General features: G+C 51.6%; 1 protein-coding gene across 1 annotated transcript in view; it reads right to left on the bottom strand.

Annotated features, from left to right (window-relative positions):
• Positions 1-992: 992 nt before the first annotated feature.
• LOC120829821 (protein bicaudal D homolog 2) overlaps positions 993-24,486 on the bottom strand; it is a 29,649-nt gene continuing 6,155 nt past the window's right edge. Inside the window, exons 3-11 of the mRNA XM_040194309.2 lie at positions 16,672-16,884; positions 10,881-11,033; positions 10,215-10,429; positions 9,877-10,123; positions 8,398-8,655; positions 8,120-8,323; positions 7,472-8,011; positions 6,994-7,145; positions 993-3,582 (exon numbers count right to left, since the gene is read on the bottom strand). Of these exons, the coding sequence (XP_040050243.2) occupies positions 3,189-3,582; positions 6,994-7,145; positions 7,472-8,011; positions 8,120-8,323; positions 8,398-8,655; positions 9,877-10,123; positions 10,215-10,429; positions 10,881-11,033; positions 16,672-16,884 (2,376 nt within the window). The 3' untranslated portion in view covers positions 993-3,188. The remainder of the gene's footprint in view (positions 3,583-6,993; positions 7,146-7,471; positions 8,012-8,119; positions 8,324-8,397; positions 8,656-9,876; positions 10,124-10,214; positions 10,430-10,880; positions 11,034-16,671; positions 16,885-24,486) is intronic.

The following is a 24,486-nucleotide window of genomic DNA, read 5'->3' on the forward strand; positions in this document are numbered from 1 at the left end:
TGAACAAACCAAAGACTAGATCCCCGGCGCTGGCTTTGGAGAGCCTCGCCCCCCCCCTTCCAAACTACATCTGCCTCAGTGGCGGTTGGTCTCCCTCCCCAGTCTCGATTGTTTTCGACCTTTTGTTTTTCGACGGTGCACCAGGATTTGGCACGATAAATCAAGAGAGAATGAAACAATTCCAATTTGGAATTTAATTGTTGCACTTGCAGAGAATTCTGGGGGTCAGTGGTCCCGTTTCAGTGCAACGCCCTCGGTAAGGAGTGAGGAAAAAAAGCACATCATGCCACTCAAATCCCCCCCCTGCTGAGACACAACTTACCTATTTGAGTAAGGGCGTTGTCAAGTTTCATTGTGTTATTTCAATCTATTCCTAGGAATAATAAATACATGAAAAAACCCCAGAGTTTGATCACCCAGGATTTTTTCTCTTGTGAAGAACATGGCAGTAGAACAAACACAAAAGAAACACCAAAAAGGTTAACATACAATGTAACAAAATAATTTAAAACATGATTATTCAATGGATAATCTTGAGGATAAAGTCGTGATAGCAGGTCTGTGGTTTGTGGAGCCTTTAGAGCTTTGTTATTTTGTTATTAATTCATATGTAGAATCCTACAGTCTTACATCCTATAATGAGTAGCTGACAAACCATAGAACTACCACGCTTTCCTACAGGTTAATAATGTTATAGTCCTATATAATGAAAGTGCACAGATTAAAAAATAAAAAAAACAGATAAAACAAAACAAAAAAGATGACACTAGACCCGGTGTTCTTATTGGAGGGGCGAGATTAGCTCATTTCTTTTTAGCAAAAAATCGGTAATCAGGGTTTTCCTATTAACATTTTTCTTCAAGTCTGAATGAAGATGAAGCGTTATCTCACCCCCCCCCAGGGTCAAAATGAGCCATACAAGTTGATGGAGAATGGGCTGACATGCAGGCTGACTGTGAATCAGAAACTGGATGCATCATGTGATAAAACTTGGGAAATGGGACGTGGGAGGAGCCTGCAGCCGAGGTAGGAGGAGCTTTACAGGTGGCACGCTGTTACGACAGCAGAAAAGCCAAGACATCAATTTTCAAACCACGCGAGGAGACGTGGGAATTCATCTCTGCCAAATAACGAGAATCAAGTCCTTCCCTCCAACAAAAGAGGACCGGGGGTTTCTCACTGGATTCATTTAGCTCCTCCACAGTAGGAGAGCAAAAAAAAAAAGTAGAGAAAGAATGCATCACGCTTGGAAGTGAAGTGAATCTCAGACGTACGGGTGAGTGGCCTCTCGGGAGGCGCGCACGGCGGCCTCTCGGGAGGCGCGCACGGCGGCCTCTCGGGAGGCGCGCACGGCGGCCTCTCGGGAGGCGCGCACGGCGGCCTCTCGGGAGGCGCGCACGGCGCCGCGGCTCTCGGGAGGCGCGCACGGCGGCCCCGTCTCCAGGCCGCGGCTTCACGGATGCACTCTCAAGCAGGGTTGACTCCGCCTTAATTAAGCTCCCTCTCTTTAGAGGGAGGAACACTGTGGTCGGATCCTGCAAGATTATAAACCTGAACATGACCGTATTAAGAATATAGATTTCAATATATAGCATAGTGGCAGTAGAAAACGCATAATTTGATCAACCTTGCAGGATCTCCTCATCAACCCTGCTTTCAGCACCATAAAGCGAACGCGTCTGTGATCCGCGAGCAGTACATGGATTTATTAAAATACAAGCCCCACTTTTGTTTTTTCTTACTATTTGCGTGACGCTAGCTTGCAAGGGTTTAAAGCTATAGTGGATACAAAAACAGTAAGTCACTCGCTGTCCTCACACACCAAAAAAATAATACTAACAACAAAAAAAAAAAAAAAAAAGAGACCCTCCGTTTGCAAAAAGGTTAGAACCGTAATACACACCGAGGGCCCGTCACATAAACGCACAGGCAAACACAGGGAACACGGCGCACGCGAGGACGTTACCCGACCGAAGACATTCAGAGGGGGGCTTTACGTCAACAGGTAGATCGATAGATCACGCAATTGGGTCGGCAGGCACTTTGGCCGAGCGGTCGGTCGGTTTTCGTTTGCAGGCTTTTTGTTGTGCACGTTGTTGGTGCCTTTTTTTTCTTCTTCTTTTAAATATTTGTGCTCTTCGAGGATTCGTTCCGCATTTAAAAAATACCACAGCGCATCTCTGTTTTTTACGGTGATCCGCGTGTCCATTTGAACGGGGGGGGGGCCCGGAACCCGAGGCACCTTCGCCGAAGTTGCACTTCATTTGGGAGACGTCCGACCTTCGGATTATATGGCTCGGAAAGAATCCATCGCAACGGGGTCACACGGAATAGCCCTCCTGTGTTTCACCACACACACACACACACACACACACACACACACACCACATAACTCCTCCTCTCACACCGCGGTGCAGGAGGTTCGTCCCGCGCCATACGAACGGTTTAATGAAAGCGGCAAAGCCATGCGACACTAACTGACCCTAACCCGCGTCACGGCTTTAAAAAGGATCCTGAAATAAACACCTGTGATCCTTTTCTGCCCCAGCCGTTATAAAACCAGCAGCAAACCCACTGTGGGGATTTCTGTGTAGAATCACACCGTGGCGCCCCCCCCCCCCCACCCCCCCCCCCCCCCCCAGCAAGAGGGGAGATTGCATATTTTTTTGTTTCGTTCTCTTCAAAGTTCCTTTTTATTTGACCTGATTTAGACAGTGGGCTGCTGGATGCAGGTCAGTCCTGGTGGGGGGGGGGGTGTCGGTGGGGGCAGAAGCGGAGGAGGCTTTTTGTAAAGGTGTATTACCTTTCACCAGGTAATACACTCATGGGGGGGGGCAGAACAAACAAGCACAAAAGCTGCCACCTTGTTACGCACTAGGACAGAGGAGAGAATAGACACGCCATTATACCCATGAAACACCCCCCCCCCAATATAACCAGGGGGGCCCTATAATCCACATGCCATATATGTCTAGTACAGTCCAAACGTCTAGTGCAAACTGTACACACACACCAGAACGCCCCAAAGCGATGACAGGGGCGCATGCCAGCTGCCGGTTGGGCGTGCGGCGTCATCAGAGGAACGCGGGCAGCTAAGCGAGCGGGTGGGGCCCTTTAACACTACGGCGGGGAGGGTTCGGCCCTCCCCTCTGTACACAGCGGCCCCTTGCGGACTCGCCGGCCGCCTCTCAGTCACAGTAGATCTTGTACTTCTCGCTGCAGAAGGCCGGCGGGCCTCCCAGAATGCCGTTGGGCATGGCGTTGCTGAGCTCCGAGCAGGTGAAGCTCTGACTCACGTGGGGGAGGGCGCAGGGGCCGGCCGCCGCCGCAGCGGCCGCCGCCGCAGCGCCCGCCGCCGCAGCGCCCGCCGCCGCCGCCGCCTTGCTGCGGGCCTTGACCCGGGTGGCGTTGCCCCCCCGGCGGGTCTGCTCGTGGTCGAACTCCAGGTCCTCCAGGCGCTGAGTCAGCGCCAGTTTCTGCTGGATGGCCATCCGCAGCAGCGAGTTGAGCGTCTTCTTCTCGTCCTCCGCCGCGGCCAGCTGCCTCTGCATCTCGTCCAGCTGGGTCACGTACTCGTCACACCTGAGACCAGAGAAAAAAAAAGGTGTTTGTTTAAAGCTCTTTAAAATCCACAGTCATGAGGACCGACCGAAGAACCTTTCCCCTAGTTTCTCGGTAGGTTTTCAGGCACCACCGGGTGGCGCCATTGGTCCTCACACGCCGCAAACCTTCCTTGCAACGTTCCATCATTTTCACACACGAACGAGTGCATCAACCTTCCGGCCGCTCCGCCAAACAAAAAACAAAAACTAAACTCCAGCGAGAACTTTCCTCAGCTGCAATCACCTGCTGGTCTTGTTGCACAACATGGTCGACTTCGTCCCGCCCCAATGACCCCAGCAACTCCACCATTCACGAACAGGGGACAAGCTATTGGTTGGAGTCACTATTAAAAGCAGTGTAAAACAGCACAAGTTATGACAGCTGCCCCCCCCCCCCCCCCTAAATATCACTGCTGCACTGCGGCACCATCATGTCTCCTGGTGCCCTGGCTGGGTTGTGAGTGTGTCTCTCTGCTCAGGTACAGACAGGTACAGGAAAGAGGCCAGCGTTAGAGCGGGGGGGGGGGGGTCATATCTCCACCCTCCATCTGCTATCGCTGTGCTCTTTCATTTTCGTGCTTTTCATTACCTATTCAGACGCTGCCTCTCCCGGTTCTTATCTCGCCTCTCCAGCCCTTTCTTTTTGCCCCCCCCCGCCTCCTTGCTGCTGTCTCCATCCGTCTGCCTGCATCGGTCGCTTTCTGTCAGCCCCCCCCCCGTCCCCTTTCCATGTTGCTGACTAAGCCGTCAGAGACGTTCTCCAGTAATGACTCACACACCTCTGGGGGGGGGGGGGGGTAGTTATGTTCACAAGCAGCGCCTCACTTTCCAAAAGCGCTGTGGCCCGTTCCACTTCTCTCTATCTGCTGTTTAAGCGTTTCCTTTATTTGGGGGTCTTCACCGGCTCCCTTCTGCTTTGAAGAAGGCCGACGTCTTCATGACTTCTTCTCCACCTCCAACCAAAATCCACTCATTTGAAATGTTTTCGAGGTTTAAGTGGGTTTATAACGTCTTCCTGAAGGCTGAGACCAAAAGAAACCCCGCGCAGATGTTGTGGTAGAGGGGGGGGGGGGGGGGGCTGCGCGTGTTGGTTAGCAACTTGAACTCTGGCCCGGTCAAACCACCGTCCAAACGTACACCATGCCCCCCCCCCCCCCCGGTGAATGCAGTTTGATTCCCAGTGGGACACACACCCACACAATGGGGATCAGTGCTGCTTCATTAAACCCAGTACGAGAGGGGGGGGGGGCGCGACCCGGGAGGGCGGCAGGGGAGGGAGGGAGGGGCTGGTGCGCCTTTAGAGGGCTCAGCTCCTTCTCCGTGGGGGGGGGGGGGTGACAGGGTGTGTGCGTTTTTCCCGGGAAAAAACAGAGGAGTCTATTCTGGAGACCAATGGGATACAATGGGAGCCTTAAGGGCCTGCTGATGGTTTGTGGTGGCACAATGGCTGATGGAGAAGAGGTGTGGGGGGGGGGGGGGGGGGGGGGGGGCTCAAGTTCACACCACCGACTAACAGGCCTCTTGTTTTTGCTGAAATTATTCACAGAATAAGGCCGCACGCGGACACCTCAGCTATTGTATAACACTCGCGTAAGCGACGATAACACGCAGCCAGCTGTTGTCTGGAACCCGATTGGACACGCAGGGACGTGGATGACAGAAATAGGACTATAGTTGGACTGTGGATCAGTGAGAGCCGCAGCTGAGAACATGCCGAGGCGCGTCTAAGAATGTGTGAGATAAGTACACCACAGACTGCAGCCGGGAAGGAACACGCACACAAAACATTCGACGCCGCGTCGCTCCATCAGGCTTTAAAAATCTCAAGTAACTCTAATCTCTGAGACCTTTTTCCCCCACAATTCCGTTCCCCTTTCTTCCCCTTTGACAAAAGACCACACATTCCTAGCTTTCTTTCCCCCACTTGTCAGAAGTCCACCTTTGCAGAGCAGTGATTCTCTGAGCAGAGAAAATAAATGAGAAAAACTGTCAAATTACTTTAACTGGAGGCCCGCCCTCTTCCTCCCTTTCTTTTCCTGATGACTAGAGGACCGGGTGTCTGACAGAGGAAGGACTGACGGACGGACGGATTTGGGGGGGGGGGGTGCTGTGGGAAACCCCGCTCCCCCGGCTTCTCAATGGGTCCCCCTGACCCGGCTCTGTGCCGTGTGGGACAGCATTTACATACCAATACGTCCGACAGAAAGCAGCTCGCGGGTACCGTGTGACGGGCTGCTGGGCCTTAAGAGCAGCGGCACCTAAACAACCAGCTGCTCTCCAACAGGAAGACGCTTACGAGACACACACACACACACACACACACAGGTCAATAGATCTACGCCTACGATCCTGCACTGGTGCGACGGGAACTATGGAGCGATACGAGTAAGATCTGGCTCCTCCCTGGTTGCCTTTGGTCGTCTGCAGAAGGAGGAGACTTCCTCGCGTTACTGGTTCGATTCGTCGACACATGGAGTTCAGGGACAGGCATTGAACCCTTGCGTGGGGACGATGAGCGTCCACTTTGCTGTGTCTTTCTCCCTCCTCTTCTACCTCAGGCCAGGTTGACCTTTGCTGTGGACAGCGGCGCAGCCTCAAAGTGCAGAACGGGCAGCGACGTCTTAAGAAGGTCCACAAAGAGGAGGAGCAACTCGAAAAGAGGGTTGTGCATCCGCACTGGAATCAGTAGAATCAAGTGTATACAAACACGTTTTGTACGTTTTTCCAATATGTAAACACACACACACACACACACACACACACACACACACACACACACACACACACACACAGAAGCAGGGGCTGAGCACTTAAATCTGCTGTGCTGAGGGCTGAATGTGTAATCCAGACCAAGAGGAGGTGGGATTATGCACAGAACCTTTGACCGGCTTCTCTTTGGAATCAGAACAGATTATGGAGTTTCCCCAGCCCATCTGACACACACACACACTAAATCAATGGTCAAAAACACTTCTTAAGTGACATATTTAAATGATACCCAGATTAGACACCCTCTGTTCTACAGTAAGCAGAGTATCCCTTCTTAACCCGCGATGCTCCAAAAACAATGTAAAGATGTCATGTCACAACAATACTGGGATGTGGCCAACACATGGTGACCAGGGATTAAATTAGGATTATGATCGGCATCTTTGCTTGCCCATCTGTAGTAGAATAGTAACAGCCGTGTGCTCGGTCACTGCTGCGTCTGCAAACTAATATATTTGTGACCAACGTGGAATTTAGGTAAAATCACACGTAAATATATACTTATGTGATGAGGTCAGAATTGTTGGTCCGATCGGGTGTTTCGGGGTCTTGGAAGGCAGCGTAGCCCCCACGTCTTTTTGTCCAGGGACGTCCGCGCAGCAGGCGGCGGCGTGCTTCTTACCGTGTGGCGAACATGGCTCGGAGGGAGGAAAAGGTGGCGGCGTCCTCCTTCAGGGCCTTGAGCTCGTTCCTCAGCTTCATCATGGTCTCCGTCACCGTGGCCTTTTCGTTCTCGTACTTGCTCTTCAGATTGGCCAGAGCGACTTCGGCGGTCTGTGGACGGGAGGAACAAAAGGGGTTGGAGCAGCTGGACGGCGGTGGTTAGCTGTTAGACTCATAGGTGTGTGTGTGTGTGTGTGGCCATCCGACCACACACATACTTTAAAGGGCTTCCACAGCAACTGCATACACAGTCTCCTTGGAGGGCTGGTCCCCAATCAGAACCACACACACACTCTCCACCAACGTTTGTTATACATCTCGTCTGCAGCAGCAGCTGAATGCCCCGCCTCATTCTGCTTTCAACGAGATTTAAACAAATGTCGGGGAGCGACGCCCGCTTACCCGAGGACGCCGAGCGCAAGGAGGAATCCACCCACCTGCTTGTTGGCCTTGAGGACGGTGCGCAGGGTTGCAATCTGCTCCCTCTTGGTGCTGAGCAGAGACTTGAGCTTGAGGATCTCCTCCACGCAGGCTTCCTTGTCCTTGTCGGCCACGGTGCCGAGCTCCAGAGAGGCCACCCGCTGGCGCGACAGCTCCGTGGTGCGGTCCACGGCCAGCTGCAGGTGCTTGATCTGGTCCCGGATGATGGCCACCAGGTTGTAGATGTTCATGGGCTCCCGGCGGTGGTCCGACACGGGGGAAGGCAGCGAGGACGGGGAGCCGTCGCCGGGCTCGGTCTTGCCGGGCTCCGGGAAGAGGCCCTTGGTCAGCAGGATGGGGGAGCGGCGGCCGCGGCCCTCCGGGCTGCTCCGCCCGCCTTTGCCCTGCTTGTAGAAGTCGAGCATGACGCGGTCGGGCGTCTCGTTGTTGCACATGCAGACGTGGTTGTAGAGGGTGGCCAGCTCCTCGCTGAAGGTGACCAGCTCGTCCTGGGCGACACTTAGACTTCCCTGGGACTCGCCTGCCACGTAGCTCAACTGGGGACCCCAAGAGACAAGGCGTCAATTATGAGCGTTTTTCCGCCTTGCAAAGCGGACGAAAGGGCCAAACGAAATACTGCGTCCACACAAAGAGCAACGTCTCACCTTGCGCACTTCCTTCTCTAGCTTGGCCTTCTCTTCTTTGTCCGTGTGACTCGTCTTCTCCAGCGTCGCCAGCTTCCCTTCCAGCGTTGTGACGTCGACCTCCAGGCGGCTGCGCTCCTCCTCGTAACGAGACTGACAGGCCTGGTATTCGGTCTTCAGAGTCTTCAGTTCCTCCTTCAGCTCTCCCGCTTCAGACACAGCCACCTTTGTGGAGGAGCCAGATCGACGGTTAAGAAAAAGATAAACCAGGACGAATTGTGGACCCCGTGGATCAGTACCTTGTACTTGCACTCCAGGATCTCCGGCCCGTTGATGTCCACCTCGTAGTAGTCACCGTCCTCGTTGCTATCGCGTTCTTTCTCGTTGTCCAAGGCGGACTGGCGCTCCTTGCTGGCCTGGAGCTTGCGGATGGCGCTGAGGTTCTCCGTGAGGCGGTTGACCTTCTCCTGGTGTTCGGACAGGGCGCCGTTGACCTGCTCGAGCTGTTTCTGGGAGTCCTGCAGGTTGGACAGCAGGTTGACCTTCTCACGCTCCATCTGAGGGGGGGAGACAAAGAGGCGGTGAGACGGCGGGGCCCCATCACACTGCGCGTCTTTAACGAAAGCCGAGTACTCTGCGCTTGGCTTATGTTTCGCGTTTAACCAACGTTCAACCTCATTGGCTCGTAGCCGTCAGTCAGGATGACCTTGGGAATCGACGGGACGGGGATCAGCTGAGCACGGGACAGTTCGTCTTACATGCACACAGTCCCGCCGACGCACAAGCGGAGCCATTACAGAAGCCGATCAGCAAATAATGTGCAGGTATCGCGTGGCCTTTAGTGCCCGTCGGCACGCATTGTTTATTCAGTCTTCCTTATATTGTAGGTTAAAATACAAAAGGAAGACAGACAATAATGCAGAAAGCTTTTCAGAAATCAACAAATATTTAGATTTAGATTAATAGTATGGTCATATTTACAACATGAGTTGGAGGAGGGCTTGTGGCCGGCTAACACACACCACTTGGATGTTTTTATACATTCTCGAGGGGGGGGGGCTCGTGAGCTGTAAGCGAGGATCAATCACCCTAATCAACATGTGAGACACGGCAGGAGAGGAAGTGTGGCTTAATGAGTAGAGGAAGCTTTTTGTTCTGCTGTGTGACATCCCAAACGCGTCGTACCAAAAGCTGCAGCAGCGTTGCGGTGACTCCGACTTCCCTTTATGAATCCAGCATCCGTGTTTAGGGTTAATGAGAAAAACAACTCCTGGAGACCTCTAAGCCATGAGGTTCCTCATATTTCTGGTAACCATGGTACCCCATCAGCCATCGGCCGGGGACTCATGCGGTGTTAAGCAAGCAGATGGCAGGTCCACTGTGGCCCCCACCCGCCGCCCTCGCAGCCCAGCTGGGCCTGAAGGGTGTGTGTGTGTGTGTCTGTGGCCCCCTGGATTAACTTTGCTCAGAGGGGATTTCGATCCCTGCTGCAGGTCGGGAACCACCGACTCTGACTCACTCCATCAGACACACCTCCACACCTCTGGTTACCTTCTGGTTAACTGGCTTCGTGCTCACAAGTCAATCCCCACAGTCTAGAGAGATAGTACAGCTTTGCTACTTTCACCACTGCTCAGGCTCTTCATCTTGCTACCGATTCCCTCGTCACCTAAAGTCAACGCCGCAGAAAGCGGCCGCCCTGCTCCCCGATCAGTGAGATTCCATCGCTACGCATCCGTGCAGTGCAGTTATTAATCCCATCCCTTCTACACTCAGACCTGCATCAGCTGCTGTTTGAGCTTCTGGATCTCCGAGATGTTGAGCTCGCTCAGCAGGTCGTCCACGAGGCTGGGCGCCGGGTGGAAGGGCTCGTCCTTCTCGGGCGCCGGCACGCGGTTGTCGCAGGCGATGGCGTTGGCCAGCTTGGTGAGGCCGCTCTCGTATCCGTGGAGGGCGTCGTCGTTGTTGGGCTCGGCGGCGGCGTCGTCGCTGAACTTGAGACCGTCCAGGGAGATGCTGAGGGGGCTGGGAGGGGTCAGAGGGTGGCGAATGTCACGTGGCGTTACTCACAGTGTGGGCGGCGGCCCGGCGGGCGCCTCGTTCTCTTTCTTTTTACCTGTGGCAAAGCGTGTCGCCGATGTTCATGTAGTGGGAGAGCTCCTTCCTCAGGGACGCCTTCAGCTCGCGCTCCGTCTTGATGGTCTCCAGCGCCTCGCCCAGCTGACGCTCGGCGATCTCTTTCAGTCGGATGGCGTCCTCCAGCTGGCTGTTAAGGAACTGAGTGTCCTCCTCCAGGCGCCGGATCTCGTGCTTCAAACCCTCAAACTCCACCTGGGCAAAGAGAGGAGCGACACCGTCAAGCTGGATCAAAACGCACGGCATTAAGAACGTATCCATTTCAGTTCCCAATCTAATTAGTCTTAAGTTAATTGGATTTGGGAATCCTGTTCATATTGGATGTCTGAAAAGTAGGAGCCCCTTTTGTTTTGGATATAAAGAACAGACGACGGCATCTGCAAAGAATTAAGCGAATGTTTAAAAGCTCAAATGTAAATGTCCTACTAGGAAATTCATCTGCTGTTGTATGTTTGCAGATGTGCAAAGAGAAACCGTTTTTTTTCCTCTGCATTCATTTGACTAACAGCAGGAAGTACATGTTCAGGCGTGAAGCGTTAGAATCTGTTAGAAAGGGAGTCTGTCAAACACAACCAGCGGTCTAATAAGCAAAAGGCCTGCAGGGTTAAAAACCCGCGGCGGCGCTCAAACGTTGCTCCATCCTCACCTGGCTCTGCTTGAGCACGGAGACCTGCTTCTGCAGCGAGATGTTCTCCTCCTCCAGCTCGCTGTAGTCCTGCAGCAGACGAGCCTCCCGGAACTTGTACTCCTTGACGTCGTCACGCAGCTGGTTCCTCTGGAGCTCCACCGTCTGGCTGTTCTGTAGGTGACGGGAAAAAGGGGGCCGTCAGCGACCCGCTACTTCTATCTTACATCTTTGCCTCGGCTGAAACGTTACGGTCACATCGGCTCTTTAACTCCTGCAGCAGAAGAATCGGCTCCCATCTGCACAAACCCGCCGTGTGTGTGTGTGTGTGTGTGTGTGTGTGTGTGTGTGTGTGTGTTCATGTTTGAGTGGGAGGTGCCAGGTGTCTCTCTGGGCAGTGGGCCACAAGTGTGCCAGTCGGCCAGCTGGGATGTCACCACAGAGACTGAGGCCGACTTATCGCGCTCAGGCTGCAGGCATTCAACAGCCGGGAGGCCCTCTAATGGGCTCCAATTTTCTATTGAGCGCCTGGTGTCTCTTTTCGGAAGAATACAAGGGGCGATTAGTGCACATTTTAGAAATCAGGGTGCGAATTACAATTAACGTCTATCAATCGAACGTCTAAAACCCTAATTATATTCAGGTAATATGTGCGGATATGAAACGCCATGATAGAAATAAGTCATTTGTTTCTAGTTTAGGATTTGCATGCGTGTGTTCGTGCAAGTCTGTGTGTGTGTGTGTGTGTGTGTGTGTGCGGGTGTCTTTCACGTGGCCCATCCCTCCCGCACAGGGACCATATGGCAGCGCCTACGGCAGCCCAAAAGGGACAAACCAAAACTCCCCGAAAGCTAGGAGGAGGCCGCGGGAACGTGAGCCGCAGAGCGCCAAATCTTCAGTGGCTGCTAAAGCAGCGTCTTCTTGGTGACGATGGCCACCGAGCGAGGTGCGCGGCGTTACCACGGTAACGCGGCTCAAGTGACTACACGCAGTCACAATGCTCAGCAGTGGTCCAATGTCTTTATTAACAACCGCGCTCTCGAACGTGACTCAGGAGACTCAGGCAACCAAAAACAATTTGTTTTTGTGTCTGTGTAATTAGTCACTTGTTAATGTGGCTTTCTGCTGGTGGAATTTACTGACAGACAAAAACTGCAGGCGCCTCGTTTGCTCCCTTTAATGATTAATCACTGTGTGCAGAGCGGAGTGTGTTTGAAGATGCATTAATATTCATCTGGGTTCTTTGCGCAGGTCTAACAAGCGCGTGCGTTCGCTTGTGTTTCGGGCCTTTCTGCACGATGAGCTGACAATACTGATCCGTCCAACCGCCGAGGATCCAAACTGGTCCCACTTCCTAGTAGTCGAACCATTAACTGATTCAGAGGATCCACTTGCTGACTTTGTAATATCAGTCTACGTAAACAATTATCTCATGAAGAACATCAGCCCAACGGCCCCCACCGCTGGAGTAATCTCTTGTTTTTAACCCTGAAGTTGGGCCAGCTGGTTGTTGGAGTGACGTGAACGCCGTCCACCGCTGAACCCGACCGCGATCTGTGATCCTCCTCCAATCTGATCACTATGCATAACGGGACTTGACCTTTCACCTTAGCGTCCCCGTCCTCCTCTGCACTGAGCCCTTCAGTGTGTGTGTGTGTGTGTAGAGTCAAGCCATCACGGTTTGTGTGGCCGTCTGCATCCCGTCTATAAAAGGGTGAGGAGCATTTAATCGTGGGGAGACCTCTCCTGGGAATGTTTGAAATGTGTGTGTGTGTGTGTGTCCACAGAAGGGCCCATAGCGAGGGCTGGTTTATTTATGAAGGTTCGCACTGAGCTGCGAGAGGTCACAAGCTCGGCACACATTTTTGTCGGTCAGAGCTTCTTCGACCGCACGAAATCCAACACTTTGTACTCTAAAGCCGTCTTTTGGCCATTAAAGTGCTTTTGACAGCCCCGTGGGGTTAAAGCTCAGGAGGAATTTCTCAAATTTCTCAATGTGTTCGAGCTGCTAGAGCCTCGACGTGGACGGTAAAAGTTTTAGGCTTAACTCAAGTGTGGATGAGGAAGGTTTTAATGCTTTGTGGAAGGCTCCTCTCAGTCTTACGAACGCCAGAGTTTTTGTAAAAATGGATTTCATGAAATCCATAGCAGCTTTTCACCCCGTGGTTTAGTTCCCCCCCCAAGACTGTATTATTGATGTCACAGCAGACAGGCGGAGTGTGTATATTTTATCTCTTGCACTCACTCCACTGACCTTGTTTTCACTTCATCCCACTTCAGTAAAACGCTCCTGCAGTGGATTTCTACAGACTACCACAAGGAGCAGGAGAGGTTCCCAAATGGAACGACACCGAGTGCAGGTCAATACTGCTTTTTATCTAACCCACCTCCACCGCTTCGCTTTCTAATCCCACCGACAACAACATTTATGCTCTTATTTTCCCAACTCCCACATGTGTGGTTCTAGAGGCCCAGTTGAATTCCCCCGTCGTGGCTTTAGTGCCGTAATATCTGTATCAGATTAAAAGAAAGTGGCTATGCTTGTTAAGCTTGGTGATTTTGTGATGTTGGGCCTTTGAAAAGGTCCCGCGGGCTCTGCATCGCATCAAGGTCGCGTCAGAATGAGTTAAAAGTAACTCTACGGCGATGGAGAGACAACTACAGCTGGACCCCTCCCCCCGGCGCCGGGTCGGAGAGCATGATGAAGCTCGTGGGAGACGAGGACGTGGCCGAAAGAAAGAAGATCTGCTTTTATGCTCATCTCGGCTGCGAGCCATTGCCATTCTCCTCAGCTGACTCGGACTCCATTACGGAGGGAAACAACGGGACAAATAAAAAGCTAAAAGGAGGGGGGGGGGGGGGGGGGGGGGTGATGGGGGCTTTGTCCAGCGCGCCACTGTGGAAGAGCCCAGAGGGTGAGAATGTGCATGAACTTCACCCAATTACGGATATTGAGGCCCTTTAGAGGAACGTGGAGGAATCTGCACGATGTGAACACCCGACCCCCCCATCAGCTGGAGCAAACGCATCAGCCCGTTTGTGCGTTTGTTGTTGATTTCTTTTTAGTGCAGTGGGGCGGGGGGGCTTAAATCGACACACTGTCAGAGCCTCTTTAAAGCTGATACAAAAACCCCATCATTGGGGATCAGTGGCACATCTTCTAAATGTATTTTAGAGACGCACCCCCTCTTAAGGGCTAAAAATAGCCGTCGATCTGTGGGAGAGCGAGATGGAGCGACTCGGGGGTCCGGGTGGGGGTGGATTTAGCGATGTTGGGTGCTGCTGGCCAGATGATCCAAACATCTGGAGGCTTTGGGGGTCATCTGTGGGCCGCTGCCTGTAGCGGAGCAGCACGTGTGACGTTTCACGCTTCTACCCAGTTATCTTCCTCTGGCCTCTTTTTGCCCCGGAGACCAATTTTTCAACCTCCTTTCCGGCACGTGACAGGTGGTGATCCGTCCGCCGCCATTAATGCCAGAAGGAAATAATAAGCCAGCCGACACCAACGCCACAGAGCCCCCCAGGAGCAGTGTTACGCGCGCCTCCAGCCGATTGACGCCTCACTTAAATTAAGGGAAACCCCTGATGTCTGTCGTGTCAGCACCATCATTTGTCCGTTTGCAGGGATAAAAGGTCGGCGCGAATGAATCATTTCAGGATGGCGCTGGTTTATGGGCAGCATCCCGGGTGATGCTCACGTAGGAAGGGAGCCCTCCGTGCAGCGCGGTGATGCTGAGGTCGTCTCTGGCTCCGCTTGATAATCTCCTTAAAAAGAGGGCAGGATTCCCATTCTGGGATGGAGGCAGCCATCAATCTCTAAAGCATTCCTCTCTAGACACGAGATTTAATGAAGTCACGCCTATTACAGAGCGCCGCCTCACAATGTGACAAGCTCTTTGTGGGGGTTCCTAATCCTGTAGACTGCAGCGTAGCAGTCAATGGCGTCTTATCAGCGCTTGGGGCTGACATCCGAATCTTCGGCCTGCCTGGGAGGATCGAACGTGATGTCATCGGCCAGCCGAAGCGCTGTAACCCAATAATTGTGAGCGAACGGGCCAAAGGCAAGCGCTCGTTTACACGGCGACGCCTGCAGATCCGTCCAATGAATGATTTTCTATGAGTTCACAGCCGTCAAAGGACCACCGGACTGGTGCGGAGTTTGCTCTCATTAAGCTTGTTTAGCTTTTCAAGGGGGTTTAAGGCCTCCTCTCTTTTTTGTACCGTTGCCATCGTCTTCTAGAGCCCCCTCCCCTCTTCATGCCTGGTCCTTTGGGCTACTTTGAAACCCAGGGGGACAAAGGCGTCTTTCGGTCCTGTCAGTCTGGTCTCAATGCCTCCATTTGACTGACACACACACACTTTCCTCTAGCACCCACAGAAGTACACTTCATTTACACTCCGGCCCGCTTCTGTCTGGCCAATTAGATTTAAGAGGCATAGTACCAGCTGACCTAATTATGCTGGAATGTGGGGCTTTTCCCAAACTTAAGTTGTTTTGAGGGACATGCAGTTTTTAAGTCTCTCTCGCTAATCTCGGTGAAAAAAAAAAAAGAAGAGAAAAGCTGCTGACATCTGTCTTAAGCAGAGATTCCTGCAGCTGCCAGCCAAAGATTGTAGAGACCCCCCCCCCTACTAGCTGGGAATTACCAACTTGACCTGCAAAACAGACGACTGAGCTAAATCTGCTGCACAAACACGGGAAGTTTTGAATTACTGATGGGTTTAACTAGAATGACGCGAGAGCATTATGCAGAGGGGAGGGCTGGATGTCGTGATGCAGAATGTGCACCTTCCTGCACGGGTGGAGGCGGCTGCATGGAACGGGTCACAGCACCAAGGCTTCTGCACAAAAACGTAGATATCGCTGCTGTGCAACATCTAAGAAGATACAGTGTGCACCTGCTCCGTCCGATAAATCAAGTTAAATTTAACATGAGGCGTCTGTTCCTTTTCTTCTCCTCAAACAAGTTGCTCCCGTCTTTAGTATTCCAGCTGCTACGCGGCCGTCGGGGGAACGCGGGTCAAAGAAGCCGCTGTGAAGGTGAGAGGCTCTTTTCATCCTTTCATGTCTCTCCATCTTTGTGTCAAACAGCCTTCTTCAAAGCTTTGCACATCTCTCGGCCCGTGTGACTTCAACGTTGTACGGCTCGTTAATGCGATCCCACTCCCCCGCCTCCGTTTTCTCCGCGCAGAAAATCACACGTGCGTCTCTGCACCGCACGGCGACCCCCCGTCTCTTCTAATGAGGTCACTCGGCTGGGCGTGGATGCCAATGGAAGCAGCGAGAGGGTCCGACATTGTGCAAAGCGGGGCGCAGACAATAAAGAGGTCAGCATACAGGTGGAGTCGTGCATCACAACAGGAGGGGAGAATATTATAAGGCTTCAGCTGCTTGGACCAGTCCGCCTGGTCTCATTGCAGTGTGATTATTCTTGTCTTAGCACGTTGGCAACACAACAGTTGTTCGCTCTGCAGTTACACCCTGCATTTTACAGGCCTGGCCGGGGGAATGTGTTGGTGCATTAATTATGCAGCAAATGAACAAATATATGTGTTCGAATGAAACGCTCCTGGGCCTCAACTAAACTGAGCTTGAGAGGTATTAGTGCTTAATATAGGTTCTTTTCTGCAGCTTCAGACGGACGGTGAATAGAAAGAAACACACCAGTTGTTTTTAAAGCCGCAAACACCCTCTGCTTTAATTAGAAGAGAGTTCAACAGAAGCTTCTGAGAAACAGCAATTCTCTCGAAATGACGAAAAAGCCGAGCCCTCCCGTCTCCCACAGCGTCACAAACGCAGGGGCAGCTGTACCTCTCTCAGCTCCTGGGAGATGGCGTTCAGGCGTTCGTTCTCCGACTGGCTGTTGGTGAGGACGTTGCGCGCCTGGCGGAGCTCGTTCTGCAGCTCCAGGACCCGCCGCTCGTAGGCGGCCTCCTTAGAGGCAGACTCCTGGAGGAGAGACTCCTCCCGGCTCTCCCCGTCCGCCGCCACCTTCCTGTGGTTGGAGTAGGCTTGTCCGAAGGCCTGGAAGAAACAAGCAAAAGGAGAGAAAAGGCGTCAGGGTGGTTAGAGACGCTATGGTATTAAGAAATATGTGGACACAGACACACACAGGGGTGTGGCTGATCAAATTGGCTTCAAGATTTGGGACTAAAGGGACGCTAATCTGTGCTGCTGCAGAGTCCAAAACGTCCCAAAACACTGCGGTCGCCCATAGAGATAATCAAGCCGGCTCCATCTGGGCTGCACCCCCCCCCCCCGTGCACGTGCTCAGCAGTGACTCCTCAGACGGGGAAACCCAACGGGGGAAAGTAGAGCAAATGGTGACTAGTGTCTGGATGTTCTAATACTCTTTAATATCTTTGGAGATCATAGCAGATTTCAAGAAGATATTATTTGATTTTTAATCTCCATGAATTTCATTAAAAATCAAATAATATCTTCCTGAAATCGGCTATGATCTCCAAAGATATTAAAGAGTATTAGAACATCCAGACACTAGACATATTGGCTGTTGGGATCCTTCTGGGTTAAAAGGGGGACGGGGATCAGTCGTGTATTTGTGCCGACAGGGAGAGTGAGGTCAGGCTTCTCTCCACCATCACGACGTAGTCACCTCCCTGATTACTAACCAGCGATGGAAATCCTGATCCTCCTCTCGCCTCGCGCGTTAATCTGACGCCACCTGAGTGTGACCTTCACAGCTGCGCTCTCTTCTCCCCTGTGACCTGTGACCCGCTACCCTTTCACATCTGCACGGGACTCTGATTCAAATGAGGCGATGAAGAGATGAACCCTCTTCCCGCAACACGCTTCATTTAGAAGCCACGACAGGTTCAAGTGGTACCAACTTTGTTCCTGCACGAGGAACCTCATCTGCAGCCAACTACATATTCACACCTTTAATCAAAGACTTTTCCATTTTTACAGATGAACAGATAACTGACAACACGTTCAACTGGTTTCAAATCAAATGTTTACTTAACCGACACAGTGAGTTCAATCTGCTGCTGATCTTTTTCTTTTGTGATGAACTTTGTCTTTATGAATGAATCTTTTCTCCTGACGTTTCATGACCCTTTTCCATTCAAGAAAACAATCTACAGATTAACTGAAAATAAAATAGTGTATTGCTTCCCTACAACACAACTAGACAGGATTATGGATAGAATCACTTTGATGTTTATTGACAATCAATGTGACATGTTTGTCCTCTCCAAAACAATAAATCAACCCCTGCAACAGAAGACCATGATGAGAGGAGACGATTTTTGATTAGAAAGTCAGAGAGACGGGATTAACCCAATCAAAAATCCCGGGGGAATCCCACATCATAATCACCGAGTGCCGTGGACATCGAAGGGACTCCAATCAATCTAATCTACGGGCCGTCCTTCAAAAGACAAAAAGTAGAGCCCCGAAGCCGAACCCCTCTGACCCGCACGGCCTTTAATCTCAACTCCCCAAGCGTGGCTTCAGGCTACTTTTAGGGGGAGGGGGAGACGGGGGACGCACGCGACCAAGCCCGTAATCCCACAGTGAGCTGCGCACCCAATTCATAATTCATCTTTAGCTGCCCATATGTTGCAGTTTGTTCCACTTTAGAGCGTGGATGAGTAATCTCTTGTAAGGCTAATCAAAGGCAGGTCAGAAGTCATCACCCTCTGGAGGCCGGGGCCGCCATCATGGCGCTGTATGGAGAGCATGTACGCTGGGCTGGGCTTTGTTTATACAGTGGGCTTCCGTGTGGAGTGAAATCATCATCAGATCAAAAGCATCACGGGATTCAGGGCAATTTACAAAAAATGACACAAGCACCAGAGTTTCTCTCTCTTTTCCCCCGAGCAGTCAGAAGGATTCATCACTTCCTCATACGTTGCTCACACCGCAGCAGATGCTGTGACGACGCTGGTCATGAGATTAACACAAGTATAAATCCACCTGAGTCAGACTCCTTTAAGAAAGGATGCGTTTGCTACGCCGTCCGTTGTTTTAGGTATAGCCTCAAAACACTGCTTTCTCTGGTCCTGGGTTTCATCTTACCAGCCAGCGCGTTGAACTGGATCCATTATCCAAACAGACGTGACCGCTCGTGTTGAAAGCATGCTGGAAACCGCTGCGTTGTCCCCTAATCTGAGCAAAGAACGCGGCATTCAGACGCAAGGTCTGCAGAGCAGAAGGTGAAATGGAATCAGGACTCCGATGGCCGATCACATCTTTTAGCTGCGTGATCACTGTTCGGTAACAGAGATCCTCCTCGGATTCTTTCAGAAGAGAACTGGTCAAGAAACCGATCGATACGTCGAGTCTCAGAGGCCTTGTGAAGATCCAGTAAACAGAATCTAAAATACTACTTTGGGTGCTTCGGTGGGATGGAGTGAGCTCTGGAAGTAAGTAGAAATGAATCCAGATATTGGACCAGTTCAGTCCTTCTGGGGTGGACAATAAAACCACTGGAAACGTCAAATCTAGGGCCAGGAGCATTTCAATCACTACCAGGTCCTCTTGACAACTTAAGCCCAAAACCCAATTAGGACTCTCTGGATTTGGATCCCATTCTTGTGTTTTTGCTGCAGATTTAATCATCTCCCCCCCCTCTGCTCCCCCAGCCTGGTTGGGATAACTAAAGTAAAGCTCGCTGCAGGAGGCTTTGTTGCTGGGGCAGATTGAACTAACTTGAACCACTGAGGTTAACCATATCCTTTCATTAGCTGCATATAACTAGATCAATTCCTTTTGGTCAGAAAAAAAAAAAAAAGTACACAAACCCCAAAATAGTCACATCTGTATACTATATGAAAAAAAAGAAAGAGGCGGGTTTCGATAAGGCTGACGGGATAATCTCACTGGCCGATGCCAGATCGGTCACATGGGGCTGGTCCAACCTGGAGGGGCAGAAATGTGACACGAGCGCCGAGCACTGCAGTGGGCAGATGTTGAGCGGAGATATTCTGCAGCGTTCTTGTGCCGTGACAGCGACTGCCAGTGACGGCCGCTGAACAATGCAACGCTGTGTCCGTCGGATCGGTTTGAGCCTGCTTTACAGATGGCGGGACGAGGGTCAGGGTCGAACAAGGCCCAAAGCAGCACGCACACACACACAACGCTGAAGGCCGGTCGGCGCGGAGACTCATCGCTGAGGAGCAGGAATGAAAAATAACAAATAAAACAGGGCGGATTCATCTGCCCGGTACATCTCGCTCAGCGATGGAAGACTTTCCATCTCTGTTCTCAGAGCAGCCGGCGAGGTAGAAGGGAGGTATCGCCTCGAGGTACCCGCCGACGCTATATATAACCGTCCACTATCAACCGAATAACCTTCAACGCTGACTGGATGTCATCAGGGCCTGATCTCTGCGTGGTGCGTCTCCGTCACATGGCCTTGTGCGGTAACCAGTGTGTCCAATGTCAGAGCCAATAAAACTCACTATAATGAGTAACAGAGGAGCTAATTATTTACTTCAGACTTTAGTCCCTTAGAGGTCGCGCTCAGCTCTCCTCTTCTTGCTTTACTGACAGTTCTCCACTTAATCCTCACCTGTGAAATGTGGACCTTTGAAGAAGGATTTACTACGTCGAAGCTGTAGTACGAGTCTTTCAAAAATAAACAGAATAAACGGTGATATGTGACAAGTTATTTTGCGAGATTATATGTGTGCCAAACTAACGGAAGGGGAGAAAAAAAAATGAAAAGAGGTGAGGGAAATGGGAGGGGAGCTTTTTGCTGTTGGCACAGAGCCACATTGATTCACTGCACGGCACACAGCCGTTGGGTTATTATTCACACTGACACACACACACACACGCAGGCCTGGACAATTTCAAACACAAACACGCACTACAAATACACCCATTCCATTTCCAATTTTCCCAGCGTGCCCTGCAGTCAGCTGTCCTGCAGCACCTGGTGTTGAGGATCACGCTCGCTTCTGCGATAAAAAAAGGAAGAGGCGAGTGTTTGAGGCTCGTAGGCGGCCGTGCACTACAAGCCAAAGGGGTACACAGCACAGAGAGCCGGAGCAAGCAGAGGTTAGAGGAAAATAACCAAATAACTGTACACGAGTGGACTGTCCGAACTTGAAACTGAGGAAGCTTAAAAAGGGGCGTGAAAATCTGAACGAACACGCAACCACAAATCTGTGCCTGTGATCCTTTGTGGATCCCGTGACAGACGGCGAGGAGGCCGGCAGGGACGGAGCTGTGGGGAGAAGGTAGACGCGTGTGATCTGAACTAATCAGGCTCATGAGGGCGCTTTTCACGCCTCGAGCGGAGTGAAGACTAGAAATCAGAATGGCCTAATTGGGCTGCAGCTCGGTGATACCACATCTCCACGTACATCTTCGCCGCTTGCATCAGGCTGTGATGATCGGCCGCTAGTTTGGGCTTTCATCAGATCTCTCTGGGGATTTCCGCACTTCATATTTGACTTCACATCGGAGTCCTCGTTAACAAACGAAGATCCAACCTCGTATTCGGAGGCGATGCTTCTTTGTACTCATCACACGTCAAAGAGAGGAGCGAGGGACAGATCTGCACCCTTTGTGAAAAGGAGAAACACCTGCAAAGAGACGTCTTTCTCAGGCTCGAGGCCCTTTGATGTCAGTGGAGACGCCTCCGTTTATCACGGGGTGAGAACAGTGTTTACGCCTCTGGCTGTAGAGTCTGAGCGCAAATACCACATTTATTTATCCTTCAGTGTACAATGATACCCAACACAAATCCAGCACAAAAGGTCTTCTTTTCTTTACCCGACTACTTCAAGCCGAGAGTCTAAAAACAAACCAGGTTCCACCATTACTGCTTTTGTTTCTCTCTTCTGTACAGGCGAGACAAACCACTTGACTTCTGTCTTCAGCATTTTCAGTATGTCGTTCACATCTCATACATACTTCCCATTCAGCCTCCAGTTCAACGCATTTGCATTGCAAAGTCGGCCTCAATCTGAGCGCGCCGGCCCGGTTCCCTCCGCGGCTGGACGGGATCTCCCCCGTCAGCAGAGCAGACGCAGCCCGCCGACGCAGATGGCGGTTTCAGAGCACAGATTGTCTCCCGCCTCCTCACCGGAGTCGCATGCCTCTCCTCTTTGGAGATTCGGTTTGCACAAAAGAAACCGGCATCATTTTAAGCTTTTGCTAACTGGCCAAGTCAGACAATCGCAGCAAACAGACAGTCTCCATTCAGGGGGGGGGGGTTTCAGCATATTTCCCCAGAGGAAATGGCTCCCTGCGGAGCAGCACATCATCCCCCGTCATTCTGTGGCTGACATGGATGACGACACCGAGGGGAGCAGCTGAGGCGCGCACACACACACACACACGCACACACACACACACACACACACGTTTGTGTATCCAGACATGTGTGATTCTATTTCCCTTTAATCCAAAGGGTTTGGTTTCCAGGAAGAAGTGGGGACGGCGAAGTAGGCATTGAATTGATTTGTTATTAGAGACAGTATTTTTTAATCAAAGCCGATTAACCCCAACAATAATCATTTATTACGTCAATGTTGTATATGCAGCTGCCCTCGTCGTTCTAGAGTCATCCATTAGCACCCAGACACTAATCAATCCGAGTGAAGCATCGACCGGATGGGGTGGGGGGCAGCAGAAACTTCAATTTGCCTCACGCTTTGCTCCGGTCATAAAACCGGGCTACTCATCCCGGTAGGGGCCCTGTCTCCGTTCATCCTCCCGAGATGGTCTCTTGGGTGCGTTCAGCCTTTGCTTCCAGCTGGACAGACACTAATACCCCCCCCCCCTCCCTCTTCCAAGTGCAGTAGTTGAATCCTGTGTGTCACTGTGTGACTACATTATTATTCTCCATTTAAAACCCCTGCACTTTAGACTCGTGCAGCCAGCTGATGGAGGAACCCCCATTCTTCCTCCATTTCACAAAAGGGAGTGAGCTCAGTCCCACAGGAAACACAGTCCTCGGCTGGTGCCCCTCCTCCTCTTTCTGTCCCCCCCATTTGTGAAGGACCCCTGAGAGACTGGCACCCATCCAATTAAAACCCCCTCCTCTTTATGGCTCTTAGAGCCCAAATATTGTTATTGCTGTACAGGCCACCCCCCCTGCCGGTCTTCTTATCTCCCCTGGCAATTACCTCTGTTCCATTCCCAATTTCTCCCCCTGCGTGCCTCCCCGGTTCAACCGCGCCTGAGGGTTTCAAAGCGTGGCCCCCGAGAGACTCGGGTAGGACACGCTGCGACAGCGGGACCCGGACCCACCAGCCTATTTACAAAAGGAGCCTGGGGAAGGAGGACTTGGAGGGCACAGTGTAGGCGGCACACCCCTGTTCCGCTGTGGTGTTGAAGGTCAAAACCCGGGGCCCGTATGACCTCATGTCAACAAAGAACTCCGTCTGCGTCTCGTCCCTGATCTCTTCACACAGCCCCAGACGGCAGAGAAGGAGGCGTGTTTCTGTGGGTGGGAACTGGTCTCCCACCATCTGTCTACTCAGAGCACCCACAGGCTCGTCCCTGATATTCATATATGCTAATAAGTGCGGGGTGTCGCACACCCGTCAACTCAAGGGGATAAAGACCCTGCTGAGGGACAAAAGTCAATTTACTCCTCCTGTCGAAGCTCAGGAAAGCAGTGCGTCTCACAACTAGGGCAAACACGGATTTCTGATTGCCGGATGTTACTACAAAGGGACGTTTTAAAGGAATGCTTAATTTGGTTGGTAGAGCAATTTGATTGGAAACTTGCAGATCGTCTCCAACTTAAAGACGCATCTGTGATGTCTGCTGACACTATATTTGATTCAGCAAATGAGCACAAAATTTGATTCAACCCCTACAAAGATAAAATAAAGCAATAGTTATTGGGTGCTAGTTGCATGTCAGTTCCTGTCTCTGTCGCCATGGAAATGGCCAGGACATCTTGAGGAAATGCAGCATAACGAGTGTTGATGTGAAGAGGACGTTGATGTCATTAAAAATAATCTGTGCAGTTGAGACTTCCTCCTTTCTGAACGGAGGCGATCGAGCCGACTTGCCGGACGAACCCCATGAGGTCGTTTTCTCTGGTCCAGTTAAAACATCTCCCAGCTGATACGGAGACCAATTTCATACACTTCCTAACTGTTATAAAAAGCTTGGCCGCTCACGAGTAAACAGGATGCAGAGCAGGGGGGCTTTTCAATAGAAGGAAGAAGAAAGACTGGATGGTGGAGCTTTGCCTGGTCTCAGCCAGTTGCTGGAAGCCCATAGCTGTAAACTTGTCTTATATGAGCCTGTCCTTCTGTGTCAATCGTGTCTCCCAAAAGGTATGAGGACAGTCTGTGTGCACGCGTATACAGCCCACGGACTTGATCTGGACTTTGTTAGAAGGAATGATGCAGGCAGGGCTGAAAACAAACATGCCGGTAGCTGATGCATTGGTTTATTGGTTTATTGGCTTAAGTTGGCGTTAACTAAACTGAATAGTTTAGTTAAGGGCCTCGGGCGGGTTGAAAACGGAAAATAGAGAAATCTTAGGTCAGACATCATGTAACTAACATGGGATCTTGAGTCACCAAAAACGTCACCTTGGGGGAGCGAGTAGAGCAAGTGACCTAACAAAGGCTAGTGTTGCATTGCCATTAAGAAAGGTTCCCCGCCCCCCTACATCGACCCCGC

The sequence above is a fragment of the Gasterosteus aculeatus genome, chromosome 2 (assembly GCF_964276395.1).
Source record: "Gasterosteus aculeatus chromosome 2, fGasAcu3.hap1.1, whole genome shotgun sequence".
In the NCBI taxonomy this organism is placed as follows: Eukaryota; Metazoa; Chordata; class Actinopteri; order Perciformes; family Gasterosteidae; genus Gasterosteus; species Gasterosteus aculeatus.